Source organism: Oncorhynchus masou, chromosome 33 (genome assembly GCF_036934945.1).
Source record: "Oncorhynchus masou masou isolate Uvic2021 chromosome 33, UVic_Omas_1.1, whole genome shotgun sequence".
Classification (NCBI taxonomy): Eukaryota; Metazoa; Chordata; class Actinopteri; order Salmoniformes; family Salmonidae; genus Oncorhynchus; species Oncorhynchus masou.
In genome coordinates, this window is record NC_088244.1 from 12199157 (window position 1) to 12220738 (window position 21582).

Here is a 21582-nt window from a genome sequence, read left to right on the forward strand (position 1 = left end):
CTGTTCCCCCAGTCACCTGTACGTTCCCCTGTTCCCCTGTCACCTGTACGTTCACCTGTTCCCCCAGTCACCTGTACGTTCCCCTGTTCCCCTGTCACCTGTACGTTCCCCTGTTCCCCTGTTACCTGTACGTTCACCTGTTCCCCCAGTCACCTGTACGTTCCCCTGTTCCCCTGTCACCTGTACGTTCACCTGTTCCCCCAGTCACCTGTACGTTCACCTGTTCCCCCGTCACCTGTACGTTCACCTGTTCCCCCAGTCACCTGTACGTTCCCCTGTTCCCCTGTCACCTGTACGTTCACCTGTTCCCCCAGTCACCTGTACGTTCCCCTGTTCCCCTGTCACCTGTACGTTCACCTGTTCCCCCAGTCACCTGTACGTTCCCCTGTTCCCCTGTCACCTGTACGTTCCCCTGTTCCCCTGTTACCTGTACGTTCACCTGTTCCCCCAGTCACCTGTACGTTCCCCTGTTCCCCTGTCACCTGTATGTTCACCTGTTCCCCCAATCACCTGTACGTTCACCTGTTCCCCCGTCACCTGTATGTTCACCTGTTCCCCTGTCACCTGTATGTTCACCTGTTCCCCAGTCACCTGTACGTTCACCTGTTCCCCAGTCACCTGTACGTTCACCTGTTCCCCAGTCACCTGTACATTCACCTGTTCCCCTGTCACCTGTACGTTCACCTGTTCCCCAGTCACCTGTACATTCACCTGTTCCCCAGTCACCTGTACGTTCACCTGTTCCCCAGTCACCTGTACATTCACCTGTTCCCCAGTCACTTGAAAGTTCACCTGTTCCCTAGTCACTTGTAGGTTCACCTGTTCCCCAGTCACCTGTACGTTCACCTGTTCCAAAGTCACCTGTACGTTCACCTGTTCCCCAGTCACCTGTACATTCACCTGTTCCCCAGTCACTTGAAAGTTCACCTGTTCCCTAGTCACTTGTAGGTTCACCTGTTCCCCAGTCACCTGTACGTTCACCTGTTCCAAAGTCACCTGTACGTTCACCTGTTCCCCAGTCACCTGTACATTGACCTGTTCCCTAGTCACTTGTACGTTCACCTGTTCCCCAGTCACTTGTACGTTCACCTGTTCCCCAGTCACTTGTACGTTCACCTGTTCCCTAGTCACTTGTACGTTCACCTGTTCCCCAGTCACTCGTAGGTTCACCTGTTCCCCAGTCACTTGTAGGTTCACCTGTTCCCCAGTCACTTGTAGGTTCACCTGTTCCCCAGTCACTTGTAGCTTCACCTGTTCCCTAGTCACTTATAGGTTCACCTGTTCCCCAGTCACTCGTAGGTTCACCTGTTCCCCAGTCACTTGTAGGTTCACCTGTTCCCCAGTCACTTATAGGTTCACCTGTTCCCCAGTCACTCGTAGGTTCACCTGTTCCCCAGTCACTCGTAGGTTCACCTGTTCCCCAGTCACTTGTAGGTTCACCTGTTCCCTAGTCACTTATAGGTTCACCTGTTCCCCAGTCACTTGTAGGTTCACCTGTTCCCCAGTCACTTGTACGTTCACCTGTTCCCCAGTCACTTGTAGCTTCACCTGTTCCCCAGTTGTGTGTAGCCCTGTTAACCTTTTTATATCTGGAGAGAGAAAAAACTATCTACCAACATTCATTTCTCTAGCTGTAACCTATCAAAATAAAGAAAGTGGCACACTCCATGTATAAACTCCCAGCAATGTAATGGTCATTTACCAACGTTTTGGCATCACTGTGCCTTCCTCAGGGTAATGTCATGAATACTTGAACCAGGTTATAAACTAGTATGCTGTAGAAAGAATATACATTTATAAGATGTGTTCATGAAGGAAAATGTGTTCATAAGAAGGGCCTGGGATCAAAATCAATATTCAGACCACTAGGGGTCAATGTTTTTAGATAGGATTTATAGATTACTATCTGGATTTATGGATTATCAAAGAGAAGGATGCATTTCACACAGACTTATACACAAAGCCCACAGATCACAATACCTTGCTATGTGCGGATAGTATGCATCCCCTTCCCCTCAAGAATGGTCTACCATTTAGCCAATTATGCAGAGGCTACAAGTACAAAAATCTTAATGCTACAATGATGAAAATAAAAACCAAGAGAGGAATTACTAAAAACTCAACCAAAGAAGAAAAACAACGCAACCGTCTTTTGCACTAAGTACACCAAGGGTTCGGATAAATTAGTTTTTATTTATTTTATTTTTATTTAACTAGGCAAGTCAGTTAGGAACGAATTCTTATTTTCAATGACAGCCTAGGAACAGTGAGTTAACTGCCTTGTTCAGGGGCAGAACAACAGATTGTTACCTTGACAGCTCAGTAATTCAATCTTGCAACCTTTCGGTTACTAGTCCAACACTCTAACCACAAGGCTACCTGCTGCCCCAAATGAAAGCAACTCTGAAAAATCACTGGCATATTCTGCAATCAGACCAGAAAATCGCACACCTCTTCAAGGTATCCCCACTGGTGGTCTATAAGTGTGGTCGCAATATTGGAGATGGTTAGGTGAGATCTGACACGCCCCCTGAGCCCACTCAGACACTCTTGACACCTAATCCCAAACTACAAATGTGGCTCATGCACACAGTGCAATAGCACTATAAAAACATCCTTCAGACACCCACATACAGGTGGAAAGATCCCTATTAGAGGTATCATCTCATGCAAGACAAAGGGAGTAATGGAAAAGCCTACGTAGGACAAACGAAAAGACAATTAAAACAAAGCATAGCTGAACACAGCAGAACGTTGAACATTGACTATCCAGTAGCAGGTCACGTTGTTGAAGCCAACCATCCCATCTCCTCCCTCTAATACACAGGCCCTGAGCATGTTGCTCTACCAAGGAGGGGAGGTAACATGGAGATCCTACTACTACAAAAGGAGGCTTACTGGATCTAAACACATTGACCCCTAGTGGTTTGAATATTGACTTTGATCTCAGGCCCTTCTTATGAACACATTTTCCTTTATGTTTCTATATGATAACAATAGCATAGTATATTTAATATGCCATATACTATTTTGAACAGTTTCACTAATTCATCTTAATTAACTTAATCATTATGATTATTGTCATTGGTTGGACAAATTACACTGTTTGTCTACATAACCTGGTTCAAGTATTCATGACATTACCCTGAGGAAGGCACAGTGATGCAGAAACTTTGTTAAATGGCCATTAAATTGCTGGGAGTTTATACATGGAGTGTGCCACTTTATGTGTGCGACTTTATTTTGATAGTTTATAGATTATTCGCCATTAGTCAGCACCTCCACACAAACTATTTTTCTGGGTGTGCAACAACTCATGTTTTTAATCTAGCTGTAACCTACCTAACAGAGAACACCTACTGGTCACTGCTCAGCCTGCTATCTCATCATTATAATGATAACAACAGACTAGGATTGTGTTCATAATCTATTTATCTAGGCTGTACGTGGTGTAGGCAACAGTGTTGATAGTCTGTCTGTACAGAGGGTGGACTACAGTGTTGATTGTATGTCCACACAGTGTACATTGCCATTCAGGTTTCAAACTCCCACAGTGACTCAGCAGTCTGAGACACACACACGCACACGCACACACACACACACACACACACACACACACACACACACACACACACACACACACACACACACACACACACACACACACACACACACACACACACACACACACACACACACACACACACACACACACACACACACACACACACAGAGAGACCCTGTATAGGCAATATTCTAGTCTCAGATTGTTAAGAAACAATGTCTCTCTTGGCTTTCATACAGAGCAGAAGGTGTTTCTTTTTTCTTCTCTGTGGTAGCATTTGGGACTGGCATTTGAAGAAAAACAAACATATTTGTTATTTGATTTAAATGTATGTGGATACATCATCCGATTCTAAATCAATTAATATGGCAGCTTATAGACTTTAAGTCATGTGTACCATTATAATAACATTGTGCTTCTGGTAGGAGTAGTAACACCAATGAAAGTAACATCAAAAACGGAGGATTTTCTTAAATGGAGACCTGATGATAAAATATAAGGTTATGAAAACCCTTCAAACCTTCATTTACTATTGATATGATTAATCATTTTGTACACAATGTAATCTACCTTCATTTAAATTGACACCAATTACACTTTTTATTTATCAAATTATCAATGGAATCTTCAAATTGCGTGTCTTACACTGACAATGAACCTATGGGATTTTATTTGTATCAACTTGACCTTTGGCCAGGTAGTTGATCAGGATTAATCTCTCTCTTTCAGAGGCTACCCAACCAGCCAGTCAGGTTTCAAACTCCCACAGTCACTCAATGCACACACACACACGCGCGCGTGCACACACACACACAGTGGCGACCCATCATCCAGGGTTTGTGGGGTTCTGTTTTTCACCCCACCTGTCAACAAAAAAAACAAGTATGATGATGGCATTAATACATGGTCTCTTTTTTGGTTTCTTGCCTAAGGCAGCTCCAAAATCTAGGTGTTTCAGCCGAGCTCAGTGCTTTCTGTGGTGGTGGGGCAGCCAGTGGAAACTATGGAGGGTAGGGTTTGGTAATGTTCTCTAGTTGCGACTTGATTGGCTCAGTGTTCTGTCATTCATGGGGACACTACGTCACCGTAAAATCTATGAGGACAGCTCGAAAATTCAAGCCCCTTGGGTTCTGCCATAGATTTACATTAGAGGTGCCCATCCAAGAAGGCTCAAGGTAATATCACTTAATATCTACCTTAGTTTTGATTGGACTGATCATATTAACATCATATTTCCAAAATCTTAGCTAGCAAGCTAGACAAGTAGTCATCATCATGAATCAAGTTGACAATTTACTGGCAAATCCTTTTCAATCCGTCATATGAAGATAAATTATAGATAAAACACATCACTGCTCATCGGCCATTGGACATAATACTAAGTGTATGTTGTTTAGTAAGCTGTTAGTAGCCCATGTGCTTCACCCTAATAATTTGGTCCCTTTCCCCCTCATAATTTGGCCTACTGTTCTGACTTGGTGATGCACCTGTAGCCTATAGCCTGTTTTAGAGTAATGTCATCATCAAATATTTTATTTGTCTGCTTATATGCCCGCTTTATTTATCCTACAGTTCTGACTTAGTGTACAGGGAGAATACTGTAATATCGGCCTATGTTCTGAATTTTGTCACTGTACATTTCAAAAGTGCTGAACAAATAGCTATATTGACTACCTCTGTCCTAGCTCGCACATTGTCTTAATCGAAATTACGGATTGCCTCTTATCCGCTCGTCGTTCCCTTACGCCATAGTTTGTACATCTCAATTGTCAGTAGCAACCACATTTATTTCAGCAAGTCAGCCATATCAGCTATGTTTTTTTTTAAAGGCAGTAAATGAGGCTGAATGAACTGCCAGACAAGGCTCTGCTGAAAGCCAGGTGTAGCGGTGTAGCGGATTCACTCCCTGGTGCTGAAAAGAAGCTCTGCTGTTGTAAATGCTTTATGTAGCCCCTAACAGTATGTGGTCACCGTTATAGTGCAATTAATGTATTGTTTAGTGTTGTGTTGTGTAGTGGCTTTGCTGGCATGCATCTAAAAAAAATGGTTGAGTTTGCCCCAACAAGATTTAGATGCTAAAATCGCCACTGCACGCACACAAACACACACCCACCGGGTACAGGCAATATTCCAGTTTCAGATTGCTAGGAAATAATGGTTATCTTCCCTTTCATACAGGACAGAAGGTAAAGTGTTCCTCTGGGGTTCTGGCACGTTGTCTGAGGGGCGTGTCTCCTAACTCAATGTCCGCTCCAGTGAGATCCATCCAGGAGTGGCTGATCCTGTGCAGTTCCCAGACATTATGAAGGCAGTAGAGAGACAGAGGAAATACGAGTTCTGGGGCAAAGGGCCCACGTGTCTTTCTTGTCCCAATGAACCTGTAGTTGTGTTCCTAGTCTATAGAGAAACACTGAACCTCTGGTAGTGTTACTAGTTGTCTATAGAGAAACACTGAACCTGTACTGGTGTTACTAGTTGTCTATAGAGAAACACTGAACCTGTACTGGTGTTAATAGTTGTCTATAGAGAAACACTAAACCTGTAGTGGTGTTACTAATTGTCTATAGAGAAACACTGAACCTGTAGTGGTGTTACTAGTTGTCTATAGAGAAACACTGAACCTGTACTGGTGTTAATAGTTGTCTATAGAGAAACACTAAACCTGTAGTGGTGTTACTAATTGTCTATAGAGAAACACTGAACCTCCACTGGTGTTACTAGTTGTCTATAGAGAAACACTGAACCTGTAGTGGTGTTACTAGTTGTTTATAGAGAAACACTAAACCTGTAGTGGTGTTACTAGTTGTCTATAGAGAAACACTGAACCTGTACTGGTGTTAATAGTTGTCTATAGAGAAACACTAAACCTGTAGTGGTGTTACTAGTTGTCTATAGAGAAACACTGAACCTCTGGTGGTGTTACTAGTTGTCTATAGAGAAACACTGAACCTGTAGTGGTGTTACTAGTTGTCTATAGAGAAACACTAAACCTGTAGTGGTGTTACTAGTTGTCTATAGAGAAACACTGAACCTCTGGTGGTGTTACTAGTTGTCTATAGAGAAACACTGAACCTGTAGTGGTGTTACTAGTTGTCTATAGAAAAACACTGAACCTGTAGTGGTGTTACTAGTTGTCTATAGAGAAACACTAAACCTGTAGTGGTGTTACTAGTTGTCTATAGAGAAACACTAACCCTGTAGTGGTGTTACTAGTTGTCTATAGAGAAACACTGAACCTGTAGTGGTGTTACTAGTTGTCTATAGAGAAACACTGAATCTCTGGTGGTGTTACTAGTTGTCTATAGAGAAACACTGAACCTGTAGTGGTGTTACTAGTTGTCTATAGAGAAACACTGAACCTGTAGTGGTGTTACTAGTTGTCTATAGAGAAACACTGAACCTCCACTGGTTTAGAGTGCTGGTGAGACCATATGGAGAACCTGTAGTTTTGGTGCCTTGTTACCAGTTGTTCCTTGCAACTGTGACAGCCCATTTCAGGTTCTTCTAAAGTCTGCACTTGTTCACTTCCTCCTCCCAAGTTTTCAAAAGCATTGGATTGGTCATTGGTATGTGGCAGACAGTGCTTCAACCTGGGTTATCAGTCAGTCAATGCACCAAAACGGTCTTATCCCACTGAGCTAAGGCCTTGGCATTAGTTTGAGGAGCTAATGAAAAGTCAAGCCTTCACATCTCAGGTGAAGGTTACACATTACATGTGTGAAAGGGACAGGAAAGCTAGACTGAAGGGTCTGTCAAGGGTTCCATCCATTGGCCACAAGGGGGAGTATAAGAACCATGTTAAAAAATACACTGCCACCCTCAGAGAGTCGTCAAATCAAATCAATCATTATTGTATAGTGAGGTCCAATAGCACAGTTCTGGCAGGAGAAGGAAAATGTGAAAATGTTAAAATGTACAATAGAAGAAGACGATTTCCCTTCCAGGTAATAGGCCATTTATAGTATTGATTGTACCTATTTTTGTGATTTAAAATCATGTGATGTCTTCTTGATACGAACTAGGCTATGTGTTCTGGTTTATGAGCATGTGCAACAAATGGAATTTCAACAAATCATACAAAACATAGGCCTATAGGCAAAGCTACAGTCAAACTTCATCAGGTAGCCTTAAGCGAATAGAAGTGATAGATCTGACATCTTGTTCAAGTAGGGGAGAGTGAGCTCAGGTGAGCCATTTTTTACATTCAGCATCAGTCTATCAAGGGGAATATATACTGAGCAAACATAACATGTAAAGTGTTGGTCCCATGTTTCATTCTAAAACATGTTGTGTACAGATTTGTTTACATCCCAGTTAGTGAGCATTTCTCCTTTTCCAAGATTATCCATCCACCTGACATGTGTGGCAGGTGGATGGGGACAATAAAAGGCCACTCTAAAATGTGCAGTTCAGTCACACAACACAATGCCAAAGTTGTGCAGTTCAGTCACACAACACAAAACCAAAGTTGTTGCCAGATAATTTAATGTTCATTCCTCCACCATAAGCTGTCTCCAGTGTTGTTTTAGAGAATTTGTCAGTACGTCCAACTGGCCTCACAACTGCAGACCACGTGTAACCACGCCAGCCCAGGACCTCAACATCCAGCTTCTTCATCTGTGGGATCGTCTGAGATCAGCGACCTGGACAGCTGATGAAACTGAGGAGTATTTCTGTCTGTAATAGAGCCCTTTTGTGGGGAAAAACTCATTCTGATTGGCTGGGCCTGGCTCCCCAGCGGCTGGGCCTGGCTTCCAAGTGGGTGGCCCTATTTCCTCCCAGGCACACCCATGGCTGAGTCCCTTCCCAGTCATGTGAAATCCATAGATTAGGGCCTAATGAAGTTATTTTGATTGACTGATGTCCTTATATGAACTGTAACTCAGTGAAATCATTGAAATTGTTGCATGTTAAGTTTACATTTTTGTTCAGTATAGTATTATTTCCAACAAAGATATATACATACAGTACCAAACAAACGTTTGGGCACATCTACTCATTCAAGGGTTTTTACTTATTTGTACTATTTTTTACATTGTAGAATAACAGTGAAGACATCAAAACTATGAAATAACACATATGGAATCAGTAACCAAGAAAGTGTTAATCAAATCAAAATAGATTCTTCAAAGTAGCCATCCTTTGCCTTCATGACAGCTTTGCACACGCTTGGCATTCTCTCAACCAACTTCATGAGGTAGTCACCTGGAATGCTTTTCCAACAGTCTTGAAGGAGTTCCCACATATGCTGAGCACTTGTTGGCTGCTTTTCCTTCACTCTGCGGTCCAACTCATCCCAAACCATCTCAATTGGGTTGAGGTCAGGTGATTGTGGAGGCCAGGTCATCTGATGCAGCACTCCATCACTCTCCTTCTTGGTCAAATAGCCCTTACACAGCCTGGAGGTGTGTTTTGGGTCTTCGTACTGTTGAAAAACAAATGATAGTCCCGCTAAGCTCAAACCAGATGGGATGGTGTTTCGCTGCATAATGCTGTGGTAGCCATGCTGGTTAAGTGTGCCTTGAATACTAAATAAATCACAGACAATGTCACCAGCAAAGCACCCCCACACCATCACACCTACTCCATGCTTCATGGTGGGGACCACACATGCGGAGACCATCCTACTCTGCGTCTCACAAAGACACAGCGGTTGGAAACAAAAATGTAAAATCTGGACTCATCAGACCAAAGGACAGATTTACAAATCAAATCAAATCAAATCAAATGTATTTATATAGCCCTTCGTACATCAGCTGATATCTCAAAGTGCTGTACAGAAACCCAGCCTAAAACCCCAAACAGCAAGCAATGCAGGTGTAGATGCACGGTGGTTAGGAAAAACTCCCTAGAAAGGCAAAACCTAGGAAGAAACCTAGAGAGGAACCAGGCTATGTGGGGTGGCCAGTCCTCTTCTGGCTGTGCCGGGTAGAGATTATAACAGAACATGGCCAAAATGTTCAAATGTTCATAAATGACCAGCATGGTCGAATAATAATAAGGCAGAACAGTTGAAACTGGAGCAGCAGCACGGCCAGGTGGACTGGGGCAGCAAGGAGTCATCATGTCAGGTAGTCCTGGGGCATGGTCCTAGGGCTCAGGTCCTCCGAGAGAGAGAAAGAAAGAGAATTAGAGAGAGCATATGTGGGGTGGCCAGTCCTCTTCCGGCTGTGCCGGGTGGAGATTATAACAGAACATGGCCAAGATGTTCAAATGTTCATAAATGACCAGCATGGTCGAATAATAATAAGGTAGAACAGTTGAAACTGGAGCAGCAGCACGGCCAGGTGGACTGGGGACAGCAAGGAGTCATCATGTCAGGTAGTCCTGGGGCATGGTCCTAGGGCTCAGGTCCTCCGAGAGAGAGAAGGAGAGAATTAGAGAACGCACACTTAGATTCACACAGGACACCGAATTGGACAGGAGAAGTACTCCAGATATAACAAACTGACCCCAGCCCCCCGACACATAAACTACTGCAGCATAAATACTGGAGGCTGAGACAGGAGGGGTCAGGAGACACTGTGGCCCTACCCGAGGACACCCCCGGACAGGGCCAAACAGGAAGGATATAACCCCACCCACTTTGCCAAAGCACAGCCCCCACACCACTAGAGGGATATCTTCAACCACCAACTTACCATCCTGAGACAAAGCTGATTATAGCCCGCAAAGATCTCTGCCATGGCACAACCCAAGGGGGGGGGGGTGCCAACCCAGACAGGATGACCACATCAGTGAATCAACCCACTCAGGTGACGCACCCCCTCCAGGGACGGCATGAAAGAGCCCCAGTAAGCCAGTGACTCAGCCCCTGTAATAGGGTTAGAGGCAGAGAATCCCAGTGGAAAGAGGGGAACCGGCCAGGCAGAGACAGCAAGGGTGGTTCGTTGCTCCAGAGCCTTTCTGTTCACCTTCCCACTCCTGGGCCAGACTACACTCAATCATATGACCCACTGAAGAGATGAGTCTTCAGTAAAGACTTAAAGGTTGAGACCGAGTTTGCGTCTCTGACATGGGTAGGCAGACCGTTCCATAAAAATGGAGCCCTATAGGAGAAAGCCCTGCCTCCAGCTGTTTGCTTAGAAATTCTAGGGACAATTAGGAGGCCTGCGTCTTGTGACCGTAGCGTACGTGTAGGTATGTACGGCAGGACCAAATCAGAGAGATAGGTAGGAGCAAGCCCATGTAATGCTTTGTAGGTTAGCAGTAAAACCTTGAAATCAGCCCTTGCTTTGACAGGAAGCCAGTGTAGGGAGGCTAGCACTGGAGTAATATGATCAAATTTTTGGTTCTAGTCAGGATTCTAGCAGCCATATTTAGCACTAACTGAAGTTTATTTAGTGCTTTATCCGGGTAGCCGGAAAGTAGAGCATTGCAGTAGTCTAACCTAGAAGTGACAAAAGCATGGATTAATTTTTCTGCATCATTTTTGGACAGAAAGTTTCTGATTTTTGCAATGTTACGTAGATGGAAAAAAGCTGTCCTTGAAATGGTCTTGATATGTTCTTCAAAAGAGAGATCAGGGTCCAGAGTAACGCCGAGGTCCTTCACAGTTTTATTTGAGATGACTGTACAACCATTAAGATTAATTGTCAGATTCAACAGAAGATCTCTTTGTTTCTTGGGACCTAGAACAAGCATCTCTGTTTTGTCCGAGTTTAAAAGTAGAAAGTTTGCTGCCATCCACTTCCTTATGTCTGAAACACATGCTTCTAGCGAGGGCAATTTTGGGGCTTCACCATGTTTCATTGAAATGTACAGCTGTGTGTCATCCGCATAGCAGTGAAAGTTAACATTATGTTTTCGAATAACATCCCCAAGAGGTAAAATATATAGTGAAAACAACAGTGGTCCTAAAACGGAACCTTGAGGAACACCGAAATTTACAGTTGATTTGTCAGAGGACAAACCATTCACAGAGACAAACTGATATCTTTCCGACAGATAAGATCTAAACCAGGCCAGAACTTGTCCATGTAGACCAATTTGGGTTTCCAATCTCTCCAAAAGAATGTGGTGATCGATGGTATCAAAAGCAGCACTAAGGTCTAGGAGCACGAGGACAGATGCAGAGCCTCGGTCTGATGCCATTAAAATGTCATTTACCACCTTCACAAGTGCCGTCTCAGTGCTATGATGGGGTCTAAAACCAGACTGAAGCATTTCGTATACATTGTTTGTCTTCAGGAAGGCAGTGAGTTGCTGAGCAACAGCCTTTTCTAAGATTTTTGAGAGGAATGGAAGATTCGATATAGGCCGATAGTTTTTTATATTTTCTGGGTCAAGGTTTGGCTTTTTCAAGAGAGGCTTTATTACTGCCACTTTTAGTGAGCTTGGTACACATCCGGTGGATAGAGAGCCGTTTATTATGTTCAACATAGGAGGGCCAAGCACAGGAAGCAGCTCTTTCAGTAGTTTAGTTGGAATAGGGTCCAGTAAGCAGCTTGAAGGTTTAGAGGCCATGATTATTTTCATCATTGTGTAAAGAGATATAGTACTAAAACACTTGAGCGTCTCTCTTGATCCTAGATCCACGCAGAGTTGTGCAGACTCAGGACAACTGAGCTTTGAAGGAATACGCAGATTTAAAGAGGAGTCTGTAATTTGCTTTCTAATAATCATAATTTTTTCCTCAAAGAAGTTCATGAATTTATCACTGCTAAAGTGAAAGTCATCCTCTCTTGGGGAATGCTGCTTTTTAGTTAGCTTTGCGACAATTTACACCGGTCTAATGTCCATTGTCCGTGTTTTATGGCCCAAGCAAGTCTCTTCTTATTATTGGTGTCCTTTAGTAGTGGTTTCCTTGCAGCAATTCGACCATGAACAGATGATGTTGAGATGTGTCTCTTACTTGAACTCTTTGAAGCATTTATTAGGGCTGCAACTTGAGGTGCATTTAATTGCCGATTTCTGAAGCTGGTAACTCTAATGAACTTATCCTCTGCAGCAGAGGTAACTGTGGGTCTTCCATTCCTGTGGCGGTCCTCATGAGAGCCAGTTTCATCATAGGTCTTGATAGTTTTTGCAATTACACTTGAAGAAAATGTCAAAGTTCAATATTGACTGATCATGTCTTAAAGTAATGATGGACTGTAGTTTCTCTTTGCTTGTTTGAGCTGTTCTTGCCATAATATGGACTTGGTCTTTTACCAAATAGGACTATCTTCTGTATACCACCCCTACCTTGTCACAACACAACTAATTGGCTCAAATGCATTAAGAAGGAATGAAACTCCACAAATGAACTTTTAACAAGGCATACCTGTTAATTAAAAATGCATTCCATGTGACTACCTCATGAAGATGGTTGAGAGAATACCAAGAGTGTGCAAAGCTGTCATCAAGGCAAAGGGTGGCTACTTTGAAGAATCTCAAATCTCAAATGTATTTTGATCTGTTTAACACTTTTTGATACTACATTTTTTCATAGTTTGGATGTCTACACTATTATTCTGCAACGTAGAAAATAGTAAAAATAAAGAAAAACACTTGAATGAGTAGGTGGCTTGAAACTTTTGACTGGTACTGTATGTTTCAGGATGTAGAGTATCCCTGGAAATAATCAGAATTCATGTTAACATGACAGTTTTGACAACATAGCTTGTCCAAAAAAAGTGGTCTCTTGGCACATCTTAGCCAGGGTATGGGATAAGTTGAGCCACGGGACGGGATAAGTTGAACCACGGGGCGGGATAAGTTGAGCCACGGGGCGGGATAAGTTGAGCCACGGGGCGGGATAAGTTGAGCCACGGGGCGGGATAAGTTGAGCCACGGGACGGGATAAGTTGAGCCACGGGACGGGATAAGTTGAGCCACGGGGCGGGATAAGTTGAGCCACGGGGCGGGATAAGTTGAGCCACGGGGCGGGATAAGTTGAGCCACGGGACGGGATAAGTTGAGCCACGGGACGGGATAAGTTGAGCCACGGGGCGGGATAAGTTGAGCCACGGGGCGGGATAAGTTGAGCCACGGGATGGGATAAGTTGAGCCACGGGACGGGATAAGTTGAGCCACGGGACGGGATAAGTTGAGCCACGGGGCGGGATAAGTTGAGCCACGGGGCGGGATAAGTTGAGCCACGGGATGGGATAAGTTGAGCCACGGGACGGGATAAGTTGAGCCACGGGGTGGGATAAGTTGAGCCACGGGACGGGATAAGTTAAGCCACGGGACGGGTTAAGTTGAGCCACGGGACGGGATAAGTTAAGCCGCCTACAAATTTCAGTGTGGAATGAAATATTACCTCTACCTTTTTAAAACCATGTCTATCTTTATTTCCCAAACACAATTCAACACAATCACAATAGCTTTTTTGTCTTTTAATCATTTTATCAATCTCTTAACACAGGCTTAACACCTAACAAACACGTTGTACACCTAACAAACACTTTAATTAAACATAGTCCAGGCCCTGTTCTCACCTCATATCCCAGCAACAATGGGAGGAAAACACTTAAATCTGCTTATCTTGCCATTTGCTCAACTTACCCCATGGCATTGGTTCAACTTACCTCACTGCAAACATTTGGACTATTTTATCACAAACAGCTGCAAGGATGGTAGGTTTAGGATCTCATATTGAAGCTTATAGAGACCCCAACAGATGTATAGAACAATCTTTAAAGTATCTACTTTGGTTTACATACAACCATCATGGAACTCTAACAAGAAATTAATTTGATAATCGTTTTTTTTACCTAACTTGCTTACCACTTTTTACATGTGTTTTCTTCCTTCACAGACTCCATGAAATGATGACCTCTTTGTAAATATTTGGTTAAATTATACATTTTGTGTATGGTTTCCTAGAAATAAGGGCCGCTCAACTTACCCCACTCTCCCACAGGCCTATTAGATTGCTAATTGGGGGACCCTGTGTTGAAGCCAACGTGACTCCATCTGGGCACTTCCCCATTTTGGAAGCAATAAAAATGCATGTATTATTGTCTACATTTGTTTAGCCACATTTATTCTATTAATTTATTCTATTTTATATATTCTGTGAGCTAAACATAAAATATATATATATAAAAACAACATATATATAATTTTTTGAGATTACTATTGTTACTCTCCCCACTACAACAAAAATACTTGAATGCATGTCATTTTGTTCTTGAAACATTTAAATACTGTAGGACTCCATTCCTTTGGAGGACTGCCCCTACTGGGGAGTGCCAATATGGCCGACCGGTGATTTCGAAGCTTCCCAATGACCAACACATAGCATCAGAAATCCAGTGTTTACAGTATATACATCATTGCTGTTTCGGAATTGACTGATGGTGACTCAACTCAACTCTGCCTTGATATAAGAGAACGGAGTTGAGCGTTCCTCAGCTAGCGTTCCTTGAGTACAGCCACGGGAAGTAGGGGTGCTGAGGATGCTGCAGCGCCTCCTGAAAAATCTGAATAATAACAACAACAAAAAAACTATGTTTTTTTTCACAACAGTTGTGCTCTGGGCCTTTACTAGCCACTGTATCTGGGCAAACACACTTTTCTAGCGATATTAAAAAAGATTCTGTGAATATGTCAAATGATGAAGAATTGCATGAAATGTTTATAAAATCAATAAAAATATCGGACCTGCAAATACAATGACTCACTATTTATTCAAAAGTATGTGGACACCGCTTCAAATTAAAGGATTCAGCTATTTCAGCCACACACGTTGCTGACAGGTGTATAAAATTGAGCACACAGCCATACAATCTCCATAGACAAACATTGGCAGTAGAATGGCCTTACTGAAGAGCTCAATGACTTTCAATGTGGCAATGTCATAGCATGCCACCTTTCCAACAAGTCAGTTTGTCAAATTTCTTCTCTGCTCGAGCTGCCCTGGTCAACTGTAAGTGCTGCTATTGTGAAGTGGAAACATCTAGGAGCAACAGAATGTGACTGCCGAGTGTTGAAGCGCGTTGCTTGTTACAAACTGCCTCTGGAAGCAACGTCCGCACAAGAACTGTTTGTTGGGAGCTTCATGAAATGGCTTTCCATGGCCGAGCAGCTGCACACAAGCCTAAGATCACCATGCCGCCATCGGACTCCGGAGCAGTGGAAACACGTTCTCTGGAGTGATTAATCGCGCTTCACCATCTGGCACTCCTTGACTAATCTGGGTTTGGCGAACGCCAGGTAAACGCTACCTGCCCCAATGCATAGTGCCAACTATAAAGTTTGGTGAAGGATGAATAATGGTCTGGGGCTGTTTTTCATGGTTTGGGCCCCTTAGTAAGGGAAATCTTAATGATACAATAACATTCTAGACGATTCTTTGCTTCCAACTTTGTGGCAACAGTTTGGAGAAGGCTGTTTCCTGTTTCAGCATGACAACGCCCCCGTGCGCAGAAAGAGATCGGGGCGGCAGGGTAGCCTAGTGGTTAGAGCATTGGACTAGTAACCGGAAGGTTGCAAGTTCAAATCCCCGAGCTGACAAGGTACAAATCTGTCGTTCTGCCCTTGAACAGACAGTTAACCCATTATTCCTAGGCTGTCATTGAAAATAAGAATTTGTTCTTAACTGACTTGCCTAGTTAAATAAAGGTAAATTTTAAAAATCCATACAGAAATAGTTTGTTGAGATCAGTGTGGAAGAACTTGACTGGCCCTCACCTCAACCCCATTGAAAACCTTTGGGTGGATTTGGAGGGGGGGGATTTGTAGATTTTGGAATAAAAATTTTGACTTTTGGTCATGTAGTGAAGATTCATGCAATGTTTTTACTATAAAGGAGATCTTATTTTTTCAAGCCTTCAGGGAGGGTTTAGGTTAAATATATTTTGCTGAAGGGAGGGCCATCCATTTTCATTTCAGAGAGGCCAGATTTTCTCCATGTCACCTTCAGTATAAATGGCATTCCCTCCCTAAGCTTTACCTGAATTAAATATATGAAACTGATCATGACTATATTTAATCTAATTTCACAGCAATTGGTAATCAACATGCAATAATACCTGTATACTGTCAATCGTTGCTGGCTTCATTAATCTGATTTTTTTGACGTCCTTGGTCTTATGTATTTGTTTGAGGGCCTATAAATGAGGCCAGCTTTACCATATTATCCTGGAGACATACCTACACACTTACTTTGCGTGAATGATATATCTCAGCTTTAAACAGTGTGAAGTTCGAGTACAAAATAATGTGTTTTGTTTCTTTCTATTATGTGGTTGCATGAAATAGCAAATGTGAATTCAACAATTCCATCTTTGTGGCTCCCTGATGAAACAGTAACATCCATTATTGTATTTAAACTTAGCCAACCTGTACTTTATGGCTTAGTAGTGTGTTGAATAGATTCCACGATCCGGACCGGACATGAGCTAATGCTCGGCTCGTTCTCGAAAACAGTGTGTAATCCTATGCAAATTTTAATCTACGCCCATGGTGACGTGTAGCACCGCCCACCCGGCGAAATGGCGTGAGTGTGTGTGTGCGTGGGTGTATCCCTTACGCCTCGATCACACATACACTGTTTTGCGCAAAATGGTAGGCAGCATGATCAGGATATGTATGCAACAAAAGTTCAACGTTCACCTTCTGCTTCCATTTCTGTCAAGCCGTCTTTGCATAATTCCAATGTATGAACCACATAGAACGCAATGCAAAGCAATTCTGCAAGGCAAACGCAGCGTTCCATTGATAATGCATGTATATTACTTCTGGTGTACCAAAACGCAAACGTACTGTCGGTGTGAAGCGTCAGCCAGCTGGTTCTGGGGCTCTGTTGACAAACACAAACAGACCCCAAGGACAGCAACACAATTACACCCAACCAAAAAAAGCCTAGCCTTTCTATTAAGAAGTGCCATAGGCAGACCTGGCTCTCAAGACAAGACAGGCCATGTGGCCCACTGCCCACAAAATGAGCTGGAAACTGAGCTGCACTTTCTAACCTCCTGCCAAATGTATGACTATAAAAGGCACATATTTCCCACCAAGAATAATAAAATAAAGTTTAAAAATGGTCACATCCGCCAAATAAAATAGGAGTAGACCTTACCGTGATATGCTTACATACAAGCACCTTAATCAACAATGCAGTTTTAAAAATATGAGTTAAAATGAAAGAGTAACAATAAAACAACAATAATGAGGCTATATACAGGGGGTACAGGTTCAAACACAAATACAATTTGAACAAACTCCTGTATCTGTTATAGGTGAAATGAGACCTTGTGCAATCACAGCAACAAGAAAAGTTCAACCAGTGTATCAGAAGCACCAACCACTAATAATATCATATTTTCAACATTGTTATTCTCTTTAACATTATTTTGTGAGTAGACCTGTTTATTCTGCCTGCCGGCTGTGAGACCACGGTGTTATGCCGTCGCCGTTCGCAAAGATTGATACATGTTAATGTATGATTATTTTTGTCTTTGTTTCGTTTAATTCGTTTTGCTGGTTTTTGTCTTTGTTTTGTTTTAGTTTTTGCACTTGCTTTCCAAGAAAATAATACCCCTTTGAATTTAATTGACTTGATATTCTAGCCAAAACAGAGAGCGCTGTGTACGCTGTGAACAAGCCTAGAAACCACCAGTATGAATAGATCTCGGACCAGTTCAACCTGCCTAAATCCTACGCTGAGCCATTGGAGGAAGAACGAAAATCCGATTTTAGATCAGCGTCTAGGCGCAACTTTAACCAACACACCCAAACAAAGAGTTTTCCCCCGTCGCTGCGAGCCCGCCCCTGGCCCTGCCCACCACTGCTAAGACAGTCTACTATTGGTCAGAATTTTGAAATACGCCCCATCGATAGGCTGTCTGTCTTGTCAAAGACTGTTGTCTTATTCGCCACTGGGATAAGCGCTCGGATACTCGGGTTCTACTATTCATTTTAATTTTAACGTTTACGTTTGTATGTTGTTGTAAAATTGATGAAGTCAGGACTTAACGCATGAAGGTATGTGAATGTAGGACACTAATATTACCATATGATCGCAGCTTCTTTCATGATCTTTAATTGTGTGTGCGTGATTTGAGCAAGTGAGCGTAGCTGGCTGGCTGGCTGGCTACAGTACCGGACTGTCCTGCCAAGTATCCCGCTGGAATAATAGGAAGGGAAACTTTGTAACCACTAGCTTGGTTGATATCTAAACGAGGATTGTAATATTCAGAACTTCCAGATGGTAGAATAAGATTGTATCTGCTCTATGAATTGCGTTTCTATCTGTAATGTTCTACATATTTAACCACTGAGTACAACCCTGATTTGTTGATCATCTAGTAGCCTAGAATTGTGAATGCACATTAGCCTAATAGGAACCCTAGACACTCTTTAAATAGCATACAAAATAGGTACACCTACCTCACCTTGTCTCTCCAATACACAATAAGTAGTCTAAACAGAGAGACTGGCAGGTGGAATAAGTGTTATCTCACCTGACAATAATTAACTCATCTTTTTGTTTTTTGTCCACCAACACTACAACAACCATGTCTCAGGTGACTAAGACTAGCATGACCAGTGAGTCTTTTTCCTCTGAAGGAGTTAGCTAGAAGTAACCATGGCGCTGTCACACAACTACAATAAACACTGTTAACTATTACAGAAGGATTCTGCTTCATTTGAGACAATGGCTCCAGGAGACAGGACTGCAGGAGATGTGTTGATGTAGCTGGTGTCCCACTGAGCTGTCTTCCTCTGGTCTGATACTCACCTGTGCTTTAAATCCACTTTTGTAGCAAATTTGGGGATTTTTTTTTTTTTACCTAAATAGGACTCAAACCTTGTGCATGTCAATCCAACACATAGCAAGCCCAGAATGAGGACAGGGTGTGATAGGTTGCTGGTGTTGAACCCAGGTCGTCAACGTGCCACGAAACACAAACACACACATACTGGCTGTTGAGATATCAGAGTGAAGTCAGATATCTCATCTACTCATTAAAGGAGAGTTTATGCTCAATAAGCCAACAGTTCAACCACAACAGTGTTATTAACCGTGTGTGTTTGGGTGCATTGGTGTGTGTGCATGTTGGGGTAGTGTTGGTGTAGTAAACCAACCGCACACGTTAACACTCAGTTATTTGTTTGTGAGTGAGGGGTCAACCACATAATGCATTGAGGTCTGTGAAGGAGAAAATGTTCTGGAGCAGTGATGCAATACATGTAAACATAGGCTAGGCTACTCAGGCAAACACAAGACTTTGTCGAGGGGTAGTGTTTACTCATAGGAGATAAGGCAATGATACAGACACAGACATATATTAATATACAGTGGATGCTGTAGTTAGTAGAAACAAACATGGAGAGAGAGAGAGAGACAGAGAGAGAGAGTGAGAGAGAGACAGAGAGAGATACACAGAGAGAGAAAGAGACAGAGAGAGACAGAGAGAGACAGAGAGAGACAGAGAGAGAGAGGCAGAGAGAGATACACAGAGAGAGACATAGAGAGATACACAGAGAGAGATACACAGAAAGAGAAAGAGACAGAGAGAGACAGACAGAGAGGGACTGACACACAGAGAGAGAGAGAGAGAGAGAGAGAGAGAGAGAGAGAGAGAGAGGAAAGCAATAGACGTAGGACAGGAATTGTCTGTGGTCTGTGTCCACGTAGTTCCCATGGCAGCCAGGGCTGTGGTCTGTGTCCACGTAGTTCCCATGGCAGCCAGGGCTGTGGTCTGTATCCACGTAGTTCCCATGGCAGCCAGGGCTGTGGTCTGTGTCCACGTAGTTCCCATGGCAGCCAGGGCTGTGGTCTGTATCCACGTAGTTCCCATGGCAGCCAGGGCTGTGGTCTGTGTCCACGTAGTTCCCATGGCAGCCAGGGCTGTGGTCTGTGTCCACGTAGTTCCCATGGCAGCCAGGGCTGTGGTCTGTGTCCACGTAGTTCCCATGGCAGCCAGGGCTGTGGTCTGTGTCCACGTAGTTCCCATGGCAGCCAGGGCTGTGGTCTGTGTCCACGTAGTTCCCATGGCAGCCAGGGCTGTGGTCTGTGATACATCACAGAGAGGAAGACCTGCCTGGGACATGCTGAGTTAAAGGAAGAGGAGAAACCACAAAGGGAGAGAGAAAGAAAGAGTATATAGACATAATATGACATATGCAATGTCTTGATTCTTTTGGAACTTATGTGAGAACTTCTTATTTCACCTTTGTTTATCTATTTTGCTTGCTTTGTTAATGTTTCCCATGCCAATAAAGCCCTTAAATTGAAATTGAATTGAAGAGAGAGAGAGAGAGAGAGAGACACTGATTGTACTGTTGGTCAGTTTTGATTCTGGTAGTGGGAGTGTGTATGTTGTCCCTGGCTGGCTGTGGCCCCCACTGGTCCAACAGAAGACCTGGGCCTCTCCTGTCTGTCAGATCTCTTTGAGCTGTAGTCTTCTCTTCCTCCTCCTGACCATGTCAACAGACAGACACAGCCGGTCTCGGGGTCTGAATGGACAGTAAGAGAACACAACCAAACCTCTCTCTCAATTCAATTCAAGGGGCTTTATTAGCATGGGAAACATGTGTCAACATTGCCAAAGCAAGTGAGGTAGATAATATACAAAAGTGAAATAAACAATAAAAATTAACAGTAAACATTACACATACAGAAGTTTCAAAACAATAAAGACATTACAAATGTCATATTATATATATACAGTGTTTTAACAATGTACAAATGGTTAAAGTACACAAGGGAAAATAAAGGGAAAATGGGAAAATAAATAAACATAAATATGGGTTGTATTTACAATGGTGTTTGTTCTTCACTGGATGCCCTTTTCTTTTGGTAACAGGTCACAAATCTCGCTGCTGTGATGTCACACTGTGGTATTTCACCCAGAGCTAAGGATGATGTTAAGGAGAATTTGGAATTTGTTTTCTGTATATTTGATCATTTCATTGAGGATACCTTCAACACCACAGGCCTTTTTGGATTGGAGGGTTTTTATTTTGTCCTGTAACTCATTCAATGTCATTGGAGAATCCAGTGGGTTCTGGTAGTCTTTAATAGTTGATTCTAAGATCTGTATTTGATCATGTATATGTTTTTGCTCTTTATTCTTTGT

At 42.9% G+C, this 21582-nt stretch overlaps 1 protein-coding gene across 1 annotated transcript in view; it reads left to right on the top strand.

The window, feature by feature from the left end:
• The first annotated feature begins 18365 nt into the window (after positions 1-18365).
• cttnbp2nlb (CTTNBP2 N-terminal like b) overlaps positions 18366-21582 on the top strand; it is a 39377-nt gene continuing 36160 nt past the window's right edge. The window contains 1 exon segment of the mRNA XM_064956454.1: positions 18366-18481. Within this exon segment, the coding sequence (XP_064812526.1) occupies positions 18476-18481 (6 nt within the window). The 5' untranslated portion in view covers positions 18366-18475.